Source organism: Pristis pectinata, chromosome 27, assembly GCF_009764475.1.
Source record: "Pristis pectinata isolate sPriPec2 chromosome 27, sPriPec2.1.pri, whole genome shotgun sequence".
Lineage (NCBI taxonomy): Eukaryota > Metazoa > Chordata > Chondrichthyes > Rhinopristiformes > Pristidae > Pristis > Pristis pectinata.
Window position 1 is genome coordinate 23,280,686 of NC_067431.1, and position 13,955 is coordinate 23,294,640.

Below are 13,955 nucleotides of genomic sequence, written 5' to 3' on the forward strand. Positions count from 1 at the left end.
AAGCTAGAAATACAATGTTTCTATAAAGAGGAACTAGATGACGATTTACAACAAAAAACTGGTTTTGGGGTATTAGTATCCAGAATAACTATGCACCTACAAACACTACTAGTGGGCAAGATATAGGTGTTAAGATACGGGTATGAGGAAGCAAGTGCTGTGATCAAAATCCAATGAGGACTTAGTCATGGTTGCAAATTAGTCTTTCATAAGACCTGAATTTTTCCCATTAATATATGCTACAAAAAAACCCACCTGATCAATTACTAGCTATCACTGATCAAGGAAGGTGTTAATATAGTTTACATTAATAAATACTGAACAACCTTCAATAACTTATGGGGGGAAAAGTCAGTCTTTGGAAATTCCAAGATGGCAAAACACTAATTTTCATTGCTTCTGATTTCCACATCGAAAGCCGACACAACTCAGAGGTTACATAACATCCCTGAATAGTCCAAGTGTTTTTGGTACAAATGTGCAATGCCAAGTTCATTTTATTTTTATGATGCACAAACAACAATTAAGATACAGTAAAACATACTAATTTACAACTAGGTTCTTCAGAAATTACAAATAAATAATTCAAAGCAATAAAAATAATCAAGTAGATTACTTGTAAACTTAGATTGATGTGATCATTTATAATGTAGTCATAAAGGAGCTGAAGATATGCCCATATGTTGAGATTAAACATTATAAAATTGTTTCCCCTTTCAAAAAATTATGCTCTATTGTGTTGCTCATCAACATTTTAATTGTCAATGTTAGACGAACATTAACATAGCTAAATGTGAAACAGCATAGTGGCACATCTACAGCCAGCACTCCTAGATGATTTCAAGCAACATCTGTCTATTTACTAATGTTTCTCTTTTTAACCTTAAGCTCACCTTTTTTTGAATTAAGAATGCAAAAGCTGTCTATTCCAATAATAATAAATTGCACCACTAACCCAATAGATTTGTCCTCTAATCAAAACTGGACTGCATTCAAAACAGGTCAACATAAATATTCTTCCAATTGGAAATGAAAGCATTTAGTGTCAACCTGTCAAGAGATCACCACATCAATAAAGAAAAATTGTGGATCACAGCTGAACATCATGTTAGCACCAAGCTCAATATTAAATTAAGTGGCTGTGATTTTTTTTCTTCCATGTACATACAAAATCTTATCTGTGTTAATAAACAGTGATCTTCCATTTGTGAAAGACTTCACAATTATATTTTTACTCAAATTGATAATTACCACCTTAACTTTTACGAAAATGCAACTTTCACACAGAACAACCCATAAAAACGTAATGAAACCAAATTAGACAATGCCGAAGATATTAACAATAGATATTAAAAATGTGATCAAAGAAGTGAGGATTAGAGGATGGAGGAAAGGGAAAGGCAACAGAAATGCAGAATTCATGGAGGATCGCAGGTCTAGAGCAAGTTACAAAAATTATGCATAGTAAATCACAGAGAAAGTTTCTTACCTCATCCCTGACTATCTGAACAAAGTTTTATAAACAATGTTTATAAATTCCGCAGAGTTGGTATAGCTCAATGTCCAATATTCTTCCTTCTGCTGTTATCATTGACTGGCCAGTTGAGTGAAAAATGTAACAGATTTGGAAAAAAATTAATTTATCGAGCTGGACCTGGACATTTGCCTTACAATAGATTAAAACAAAATAATTAATACAATTCATTAAATTTAAATGCATCTTATTAACAATTAAATCCAAGTTGGTTCAACTGAACATAATGTAAATTACCTGAAACTTACCTCTTTCCCCACAGCTGTTTCTTACTATTGAAATGAATGGAGTCAGCACCAGGTTTAACCTGGCCCAGGTTCACCATCAGACTTCTCAGTGTAACCCATGAGATACTGCAGGAAGTTGGTGCTCTGCCACTGGGCTTCATGTGGAATCTGGAGAACAGCTGGAATTACAGCAAGAAGTTTGGGACTTCTCCATTGGTGTGAGTAGCCCCCAGATGTTTTACATGTGTCAGTTTGGACTACCTCGCATAAAAAGCTGTGCACTACTGTGGTAGTTGTAGTGAAAGGTGCAATAAAATACTGACACCACTTGAGGGAGATGTCCATCCACAGTGTTATAGCAGAGATTCAAATGGTACCTGGAGCATTGCAATGATGCAAATTGCTGTTCCTAAAAATTGGATGCACTGGGCCAATTTCCAGTTGCTATTATCTGCAGTGCATAATCGGGAAATCAAGGGTAAACATCCTGCAAGTTTTGATTAATTTGTCTTTTTGCTAATATTTCAGTGAAGAGTCTTCTTCTTAAAGCTAATGTTGGAGAGAGTGACTGTGGCAATATCAAGTTGTGTGCAGAGATAACGTTGGGTTTCATCATGGTCCATTTGATACTTATTCCTGTGTTTATATCACTAAGACTAATGACAAGGTGGGATTCAGGTATAGGAAGCTGTGGGATCATACAGCCAATCACAGAAGGCTTGACACCATCCTTGGCAAAACAACCTGCTTTAGCTTCAACAACTTGGCAAGTTGTCAACAGCAACTCCCAAACCGTCAGCCTCCATCATCCAGAAGGACTGAAGCTAGCAGTGGTATAGGAATGTCATCAGATGCAGGCTTCCCTATAAGTCACGTGATCCTAACTTGAAAGCATAGTGCCATAACTTCATTGTCATTACAAAGTATTGGAAGTCTGTGCCTGATGGGATTCTGGGTGTACCTTTGTTCAACACAAGGACTGCAGCAGAGTTCATCACTGCCTTCTTAATGTTATTAGAAATGGGTAGTAAATGCTGACAATCAAGTCCTCTGAATGAACAGAAAAAAGGCACAAGTAAAATCAGAACTGAGTAGTTATCAGTTAAGATTAATGGACTGAGTTTGGTCTTTAAGACCAAGGGGTGATCTGTTAGAAGTCTTTAAGATGGAGGGCTTTGATGGAGTAGCTACAGAAAAGTAAGATCAGAAGGCAAAAATCAGAACCAGCAACCATGAATACGAGAGCTAGTCACTAATACATCCAGAGAATTCAGGAAAGCTGTAAGCATGTGGAACCTGAAGTAAGCGATGTGACTAGTATTTAAAAAGCCAGTTAAGCACCTGAAGGAAAAAGGTATAGAATGTGGTTAGATGAAGGGAAGGGAAAGCATATATGGAGCAGATTCACCTGCATAGACCAGCTGGGCACAAAAGCCTGTTATATGTATTCAGTTCTTTGTTCATGTAAGCCATCACTGAAAATTTGATAGTTACATTGAGATACATCTGTGAAAAGACTCTGCCAAGGAAGACAGCAGAAGTAGGAAAAAAAGAGGTGCAGTAATTTAAAATGTCACTGGCCATGCAGACCACTGTTACTTAAGTACTATTGTAAAGGAGAGAAAGCATCCAGAAGATAGTTGCTGGAATAGAGACAGAGTTACTACCTTCATAAAGAACTTGAGCCACTTCACAAGATACAAAAGCTCCTCTGTTCATCATCCACACCAATCAAGACCCACTGATAACTGTACATTCCTTCAGATTTCATATTACTACTGAAAAAGTATCCTTATTAAAGTAATGTGCATGCCTAGAGTGTTTATGAACTCTCAGATCCGAGGTGGTTTTAAATTAAAATAACAATTCTTCAAAGATGGAAATGCATAAATTTCGTAGAGAATATCAGTGTTGGTCATGGTACAATGTTTACCACCCAGTTAATTAAATGAAATCACAAAAATAATTGTATTCATAGGCCCATTGTCACTTTAATGATCCTTACAGATATCATCTGTGCTGTATGACTTTATGACTCTCTAAGACTGTCCTTAAAACAACGCCTTGGTAATATTTCCCACCTTAAGAAGGTGCTATGATAATAACAATGTTATGTAGTTTTAATGTGGGTTGTGTGAATTACCATTCTATTTCTTGTAACTAAAGGAAAGTCTATTGAATACTGAATTAGCCATTTTCTGCAGTGGAGAATCTTCCTGTCCAATTGGTTAGTTAAGATTTAATATGTACCCACTGCTAAGAGACTGCAGCAGTGTAAATAATCACAACAATCACAGCAGCAAGACATTACAAGTTAGATTTCCAATTAACCAACCTTCAAATAAGACTATTTTTGCAAATTGCTTACATTTGGCTACCTGGAAGTTGGGGCTTCCTGCCCAGTGTAAAGTCAAATATCCAGCTATTACCACAGGCCAAAATACAAATGTACTAGCAGCCCAAAGCCCGACATCTTTCCATTCAGACACCTCTTCGCAGTTGGCATTATCTTACCTCGCTAAGCAATGTCCTTATTTGTATAACTTCTCTCGCACTGTGTTCATTCATCTCAACTGTAAACAGAGAATGACCTGTATGTACTGGTTATGTGTAGGCAAGCTACTTTGAGGCTGTGCATCATTGATAATACCAGCTAATTTATACTGCAAGCTTTTAGAGATAAGGCATAAAAAACACTGCTGCTGAGGTGTAAACGATCAATACTCTGCTGAAAGTAATCAGTTGATTTTTTAGAAATACTAACAATCAAACTCCATGGCCAAACTCTTCACAAACTACAACTTGTTCTTTTTTTTTCTTTTTCCAATCTTTTTATTAGTTTCCAAATGAATACAAATTAATCTATAACATCGATGTTTGTACACGTAATACAAAGAGATCAGGAGGACAATCATGGCATAGATAATCATAAAGAATAAAACAAAAAAAACTGTAGATCCCACGATCTCTTAGGAAATGAATATAATATAAAGGAAAAAAGATACCAAAATCAAAAAGAAAAATTATAAACAATATATCAAACCAAACTGAAAAGAAAAATTTTAAAAGAGAAAAAAAACAAGACAAGAAAAAAAGACTGGACTGAAATTTCTCAATAGAAACAGAGCAATACTATGTCGTCAACTCTGTTCCTCTAAATTGGAAAGTTATTGAAGAGGGATTTATATCATGTGAGACAACTTGGACTTTTAAAGATAATACTTTCTGGTATGGTGCATGGCAATAGACTACAAGGGGGAAACCGGAACACGTCTTAATGGTTGGTATCCAGCAGGCTAAATATTTAGTCAGCACAGGCTTAAGTGCAAGGCTGACTGAATTGATGGAAAAGCTTAGACTACTTGCCCAAGGAAACCACGTGCAAATAAAATAAAATTGATGGATGAATATCAAAAAGCCTGACATTGGTAATCCATGCCAGGTTTGTTTTATCTATAACATAGATCAGTTTACACTTTAGAAGCAGGTGTGAAGTTCTCCTTTCCCTTTGATTGCAGTGACTCATCTCAGTAACCAGGGTCCTGTTGGCAGCATAACCTGGGTCAACTTTCAGGAAGCAATTCAGGTTGTACTGAACAACATGCAAATTGTTGTACAATTCCTCAATCAGAATTTGCAAATGAATCTGAAATTGTGTTAAAAGTAAACTTGATCCCTTCCACTAAACTGCTTTATGCTACTCACCTGTTTTTCCCCCACAATGCCTCCTGTTCATAAAATTACCAGAAAAAACATGCCTGAGGAACAGAAGCATTTTAAAATTCACAGACCAAGAAATTGATGAGGAAAAACAGAATTGAGGTAAATAGCAAAAATCAAAAACAGGTTCAACAAATTTGCAAAAGGGAAAAAACAAAGGAAAATATGCAATCTTTACAGATATAATTTATAATAGAGAAAAATGGCAGAATTTAATACTGTGTTCACAGAAGAAAAAAATCCTCCAGTAAGAATCATGCACTCAATCCAAGTGAGGAAATGAAAGTAAAGAAACAATCCTGGAAGTTAATAAGCCTGCAAACTACCCAACTTTAGTCTGCAGGGAAAATACTGCAATCTTTTAAAGGTTGTTGTATCATTGTAAAACAAAAATCACTGAGCAGAGCTGATACACAATATTAAATCATGATCGATTCTTTGAGTGCTGCAAAGTTGAAGCAAACCAATAGATTTGATAGCAATCTTTGTATCATCTTTAGTTACAGGTGAGTTCCCAGGGGAATAGCCAATGTTGTTCCTCTGTTCAAGGAGGGCAGTAGATACAGACCAGGAAATTATAGGTTGGTGAGCCTTACATCACTGATAGGGAAATTATTGAAGATTCTTAGGAATGAAATCTACTCACATTTGGAAAAGAATAGACTTAAGGATAGTCAGCATGGTTTGGTGCAGGGGAAGTAATTTCATACAAATTTGATTGAGTTTTATTGAGGTGGCAGATGAGGTCAGGGCAGTTGTTGATGGGTGTTGTTCTGACTGGAGGTCTGTGACCTGTGGGGTTCCATAAGGACCAGTGCTGGGACCTTTGTTGTTTGAAATATCTATATAAATGATTTGGACCAAAATGTAGGTGGGCTGATTAGTAAGTTTGCAGAAAACAAAAATATTGACATAGTTGTGGATAGTGAGGAAGGTTGTCAAAGGATTCAGCAGGATATAGACTAGTTGAAAATATGGGCAGAGAAATGGCAGATGGAGTTTAATCCAGACTAGCATGAGGTGTTTGTACTTTTAGAGATCAATGCAAGAGGAAAGTATACAGTGAATGACAGGAGGCTTCTGAGCATCGATGTACATAGGGATCTAGGGGTACAGGTGTCTGAAGGAGGCAACACAAGAAAGGCTAGTAAAGGCAATACAGGATAGGATAGTAAAGGCAATACAAGGCATACTTGCCTTCATCAGTTAGGGTGTTACATACAAGTCAAAAGTCATGTTGTAGTTGTAGAAAACTGGTTAAATTACACTTGAAGTATTGTGTACAGTGCTAGTCATCGCATCACAGGGACAATTGGAAGGCTTTGGAAAGGGTGCTAAAGGGGTTCATCAGAATGTTGCCTGGATTAGAGTATTAGCTGTAAGGAAAGGTTGAACATATTTGGATTGTTTTCTCTGGAGACTGACAGGCAACCTGATGGAAGTATTTAAGATTATGAAAGGCTTAGATAGGGTAGACAATTAAAGAGTCTTGTCCCCTCTCCCACACCCCCACGAGTGGAGATGTCAAATACTAGAGGGCATACTTTTAAGGGGTTAGAAGGACGTTTACAAGGCAAGTTTTTGTTTTAAAAACTGAATGGTAAATGCCTGGAACATGCTGGGGAAGTGGAGGAGCAGATACAACAGCAATGCTTAAGAGGCATTTAAACAGGCATATGGACAGGCAGGGAATGGAGGGATAGACAAACAGGTACATAGGATTAGTTTGAACTAGCATCATTGTCAGCAGACATTGTGGGTTGAAAAACCTGTTCCTGGGCTGTAAAGTTGTCTGTGGTATATCTAGATCTTCTATAGTCATTTGATAAGGTTCCACAAACGAGAAGTGGAATAAGATTAAGACATGTGGAACTGGGCTAATTTTCATTGTGGACAAAAATAAATTAGGAATACAGGTCCTTGTGACATTAGCAGGCCAGAGATCAAGAGAAGTTGGGGCTGAAGCACAAGATAATTTAATTTGGCAAGGGGACCAAATGAAGTATTTCCAAGCCATGCATCACAAGAAAATGGTGATGCAAATGGAGAGGCTTTAAGAGTAGATAGACAAACTGATGGAGTATGTAGAAAAAAATGAGGATATCCAGTTCAGTAAAAACAAATGTTGGGTACTTAAAATATTTAGAAATGTAGATTTTTCATGATGTAATTTGCCCTTATACAAGTCACTAAATGTTCATCTGCAGGTGCAATAGGCAATTACAAAAGTAAATGATACACTGGCCTTTACTGCAGGAGAAAAATGAACCTAAATTGGGTATCTTAAAATACAGGACCACAGTAACACCAAACCTATAGTATTGTGTATAATTTGTCTCCTTGACTAAGAGACATCAAAGATTTCAGGATCCAGAAATGGTTGGTCTGTCATGAGAGCAAGTTGGGTAGACTAGAGTTTAAGCAAGTGAGGTGACCTCATTGAAACAAAATTACATCAAGGGATAACCATTGGAGACAAGAGACTGCAGATGCTGAAAGAATTCAGGTTAAGCTGCATCTATGGAGATAAAGGATGTCAACATTTCAGGTCATGGTCCTGCATTGCTTTTGGCCACAAATCTTTCTATCCTGGACTTATTACTACGAAATTTCTACATTCCTGTTTTAGTTGAGCAGCCCCTTCTCTGGAAAATACACCACACATTCAAGATTCTCCCACTGGTGAAAACATCAACATCTACCTTGCCATGCCCCCTTAGGAACTGAATGGCCTACTCCTGCTCCAGAGAATAAGTGATAACCTTAGATCACACTTGATTAGTGTTTAGGAATACTCAAATTTATTGGTCTTGGAGGGCATCATGGAAATCTAAACAGCTGAAGCAGACAAATTTATGAACTAGTGTTGCATTTTATGGACTTTAGTATGGGATAATTTGAAGGAAATCAGAAACCATTCTGCAGATAGTTAAGCTCAGGACATGACTGATAATTAGTGGCAACCACAAGATGGTGGAACGAAGTGCTGGAAGCACTCAGGTCAGGCAGCATCGAGAATGAAACAGACATTTTGGGTCAATGATTCTTGAGAACTGGAAATAAAATTAGAAAATAGTTTGCAAAGTGGTTAGGACTGTACTTTACACTAATTGTAGTCATTCCCTCTTCTTGAGAGCCCCCACCTCTCAGCAGCTGATTGTTAGAACTGGGAAAGAAAGAAAAAAAGATTTGTTGGCCCAGAACAAATGCATCTCACCCTACTAATGCTGTTTGACATGCTGAATGATTTTGATTTACAGCATAGTTTCATGCTCCAAGATGGTAGAAGTTGGGAATTCCAATGGCTCTTGATTGATGTTGAAGTGATTGATAGATTAACGGGTATATTGTCAAGTATTAGCCATAACCTCACTTAAAAATAATTGAATGGTTTAAAAGACAAATGCTATTCCATCATCCCAAAACATTACTACTTCCAATGTTCTGTTACATTCCCAACAGGCTCTATAACTATTTCTTTGATATTGTGTATTCTGGAGGAACTCCTCTGCTCTGATTTCTCATGTCATCCATTAAGAATGCCACAGCATTCAAATAACTTCCTTACTGTCACATTTCAGGCCCAGTAGCTTAAAGTTCCCTCGCCCAACCACCCCCACAAAACTTGGATTTTTCTGGACATTAAACATCTGGTCACAGGTTTCAAATGCCCAATTTATTTTTTGATCTAGTATCTGTTTCAGATGCCAAAGAGTATTTTTCTCCACATTGCCTGGCCCGTGTTGCAGTCTTTGTACAAGTTCTGTAAAATTTTGGAAAGGATACTAGTTACAATTCAGTTGTAGTGGGCAGCAAATTGGGATAAACAGTGGGATATTCACATGCAATCAAGGTTGTGTCATTTTGCACATGCATCTTTTACTGGTTGAAGATATTGTTCACAATTCAGGAATAGCAAGAACAGTGCAGAGGATCATTTCACTAAATGCTATACTAAGAACAAGTAATGGATTCAGGGATCAGAAAGTTGTATTCTTCCCATAGCAATGTGTAGTCCTAGATGAATTTGCCAGGTACATGCTAATTCAATAGCACTGAGCAAAAAAACCATAACAGAATTTCTCTACAAATTCCAATTTTAAGTAAATAGGAAAATCTTTATTCTGAACCAGCAGTGTACACTTACTAAAAAGGCAGCTTACTGGGTCTTCAAAAGTTAAACAATTCTTGCCTCTGCACAATCTTACAGAATAAACCATTATGCAGATTTTGAAATCCAACTCGTTTATCAGACAGAATCCCACATTAGAACACATCCACCTTAACATTGTTACAAGGCTAGTTGCAAGTGTAGCCAGACACGTGACAAAGGTAGCATCACATTTGTCAAAAAGAAAAACTACGTCAAAGTTTCAGTAAATTGAGGTCGCATCACTCATTTCTCACAGGATTCAAGCAACAAAAACCCTCACTAAAACACGCAACCCACATTAAACAGCCACGTGCATTGTTTATAGGTTTCTGCACAACATCCTGAAGGCACTGTTGAGGAATTGTTTGTGCAAGTTAATACACTGAAGCAACTTGAACAAGCCACTAACAGCCTGAATAAGTTACCACGCCAACTTGGACATAGGCTTTCGCGCTCCAATTCAATGCAATAGAAATCAAGTCGGGTGCGGCGGGGACAAATCCCAAGAGTTAAGCAGAAATGCAACCCTCCATCCGCTTACGTGGCATAAAAGTTCTAACCCGGCCGCCTGACTAACCCTCACAAATCACCCCAGCCCAAATAATCTGTAACAGAAACAAGAACAATTTCATCCCCTTGCAATCAGAAAATGCAGACCCATCTCAGGTTTGCGCAAAAAAAAGGAAGTCATGAAACCAGAAGCTTTTAAATGTTTTTTTATAAGAATAAAAAGTGGAACACAAGTTTGGTAACAAAAAAAAATGCATAAAACACAAAACAAAAGCCAGGAGCCTCAACAGCCCCTTATGTCCATGTCAAAGGTCCCGAGAAGGGCCTTTGGGTTCAAGTTTAGTCTTTTAAGGTCCATTGCATGATTTCTCTTACGGCTTTTGGGACGAGTCCTCCCGCTGGTGTTTGTCCCCCTCCCGGCCGCCGCGGGGCGCCCTAGAAGTCCTGCGACTGCTGCGAGCTCTTCTTGCCGCCGGACTTGCCGCCGCCGCTGCCTCCACCGGTGGCCGGCCCCGAGCCCGACTTCTTGGGCAGCAAGACGGCCTGGATGTTGGGCAGCACGCCGCCCTGCGCGATGGTGACGCCGCCCAGCAGCTTGTTGAGCTCCTCGTCGTTGCGGATGGCCAGCTGCAGGTGGCGGGGGATGATGCGCGACTTCTTGTTGTCGCGGGCCGCGTTGCCCGCCAGCTCCAGGATCTCGGCCGTCAGGTACTCGAGCACCGCCGCCAGGTAAACCGGCGCCCCGGCCCCCACCCGGTCGGCGTAGTTACCCTTGCGCAGCAGACGGTGCACTCGGCCGACTGGAAACTGCAGCCCAGCCCGGGACGACCGCGTCTTGGCTTTAGCCCGGACTTTCCCGCCGCTGCTTTTACCTCTCCCCGACATTTTCTGCTTCGCTTCAGTCACCTGTAAAATGGCGCCGGGAGCTTGGCGGGCCCGCGCCTTTATAGTCATCCCGCCCCTCAACATCATGTTCCCGCCCCCTAATCCTTCGCCCATTGGAGAATTAGACCTCCCACCCACTTTCCTATTGGTGGCCTCTCACATCAATCAGAATAATCTCTGGGACCGCCAGGATTTGCTCGCGCCGTTTTTGTGCCTGGCTGTGATTGGACAAACCAATCGGCCACGGACCAATGGTTGACCTTCCCGCCTCAAAACAGGATTTGATTTTTTCAATGGAAAAAGGCGCGCTGATTAAAGCGGGTTCTTACAGTGAAAGCAGCGCGAAAATGTTTGTTTTTATACGTGCATTTATTTAATTGTGCTGCATTAAAGTATAATGTTGTTGAGAAGTTTTCTGGCTTTTTTTTAAATCGGAAAGAATAAGCAGCTGCAGGCCAGCAGGCTGCAGACACATCGCCTAAAATTTAATATAAACTTGTGATTTCAGCAGGTTTTTTATTTAACTTCCGTAAGATCTCGAGACAAACTTTCTCGAGTTCAGCAAATGTGCCTTGTGCCTTGCGAGTTTTTAATGCTGCGAGTGGTTCTGTTGTGGACGGGCTGTATCCAGGGTCTGCTTCTGCAACTTAGTTTCCTTATGACAACCGAGCCGTTTGGAGATAAAATAAACCAAAACTCACTGAAAATAATGAATTTTAAATACGTAGTGCAACTTGCGAATGTAAATTCTTCTACAGTTGTCCATTTCTTCACTTTATGCCATTTACTTCGGTGCATATTCGATTAAATGTTTAATGTAAAATACACATTAGCTGCGGGGTATAAGGGGGAAAGAAACAATTGAAACTTGGCCGAGTTGCAGGAAATAACACCCACAAAGGGTATACCACACGGTACATGTTGAATATTATAACTGACGGGAAAGACGGTTTAGTTCGTTAATCAACCTGGACGTATTTTACGGGTTTGTGCGAGTTTGCAGGCCCTCTTTTGTTTAATGGGAAGGCACTTGGCTCCACTTCAGTTTCACCTTTCTAATATCAGTGGATTCAGAGTGTAGGCTTGGGTGAGGAGGGGCAGCGAAAAAACTCTGAGCACTGTCTCTCTTTAGATAACAAGCTCTCTGTATCTGTTAATAACCACATCCAGATCAAGATAACACGCTCTTCCTGTAATATCAGAAACATTTCCACCTGCTAATCATTTTTAGCCCAGCCTGAACATGTTGCAGTGTGCCAGTACTATATCAACAACAAATTATACTACCATAGTATCTTATCCCATCTGCACATGTGTTCACTCTAACAGAAATTTTTGGCTTCACCCACATTTTCCTGCTACCCAGACTTCTTATTTCTCTTTCTCTAGTGGAGGGTCTCTCATCTGAAACATTTACTGTTTCTTTTTCCACAGGAGCACAGTCAGGTCAGCATTTTCCATTTTTCTTTCTATCCTACATGTATAAAGTCTAGCCTGCCAGGCAAGCCTCAGCCATTAACAACTCGTTACACAGGCCTAGTAGCTTAATGTGCTGATAACTGCTCTACAATGGTTAGGCTGAAGAAGGACCTGTTTCCATGCTGTATAACTCTATGACCATGACATCCCTCTCTCACCTTCGCTCTGACTGAGGTACTTGCATCTCTCTCTTTCCCAATTCTGACTGTTTTCCTTTCCACATATGCTGCCTGACTTGAAGAGTTTTTCCATAATTTTCTGTTTTTGTTTCTGATTTCCAGCATTTGCATTTTTTTTTAATTTTCTCAACACTGGCCTTTGGTGCCAGTCTGGGTAGGTGATTGGTGAGTATTTTCTATTTACGTACCAAATAGTCGTAGAATCATACAGCACCTTTTGGCCGACCGAATCCACACTGACCATCAAACACCCACTTCTTTTAATTCTCCTCACCTTCCCATTGACTCCTTCCATATTCTACCACTAACCTATTCACAAGAGGCAGTTTATGGCAGCCAATTAACCTACCAACGCACATGTCTTTGGGATGTAGAAGGAAATTAGTATTGGTTTATTATTGTCACATGTAACAAGATACAGTGAAAAGCTTTCGTTTTGCGTCCCATTCAGCCAGATCATTCCACACATAATTACATCGAGGTAGTAAAACTAAGACAGAATGCAGAATATAGAGTTGGATTGGAGCACTTAGCGGAAAACCATACAGTCACTGGTGGAACGGAGAACCTGCAAACTACACAGACGACGCTGGAGGTCAGGATCAAACCTGGGCCACTGCTGCTGTACTAGCTGCACCACTGTGCTGCTCTAGTAATGTGGAAACACAAACTGGATTACATTTTAAGGGGTCCTTTTTAAGGTATGGCAGGGGATTTCAATCCTGTGTGTAATCTATTGCAGTGTGTGGGAATCCTGAGATGCTCCTTGCAGTCTGGATGACCACATCTGCAGGAGGTGCCTCCAGTTTGGCCACCTCTTGTTGTGTCCGCAATGCAGAAGCTTGCATGAATAACATCCTTTTAGAGAATAAGAGACTGCAGATGCTGGAATCTGGAGCAACAAAGAACCTACTGGACGAACTCAGCAGGTCAGGCAGCATCTGTGGGAGGAAAGGTCCTGGTGCAGGGTTTCAATCCGAAATGTTGACGGTTCCTTTCCTCCCACAGATGCTGCACGACCCACTGAGTTCTTCCAGCAGATTGTTTATTGTAACATATTTTTAGAGATGCTCAGCCTGCACCTGCACTGTAAGGCAGTCAAAGAAGGATCAATTAACCACCTGCAGAGGAAGGGAGGCAGGTAGGTAGTCAGGGAAATCTCCAGGTGCACCTCATTCCAAAGCTGTTTCTTCATGTTGGAAAATGGCGGGGGTAGATGTACCTCTGTGGAATCCAGCCAGAGCCAAGATCACAATGGGTGGCTCAGC

General features: G+C 39.9%; 1 protein-coding gene across 1 annotated transcript; it reads right to left on the minus strand.

Annotated features, from left to right (window-relative positions):
• Positions 1-9,578: 9,578 nt before the first annotated feature.
• On the minus strand, positions 9,579-11,113 carry LOC127583682 (late histone H2A.2.2-like). Its single transcript, XM_052039921.1, has one exon. The coding sequence runs from the start codon at positions 11,111-11,113 to the stop codon at positions 10,580-10,582; it is 534 nt and encodes a 177-aa protein (XP_051895881.1). The 3' UTR covers positions 9,579-10,579.
• Positions 11,114-13,955: the final 2,842 nt, after the last annotated feature.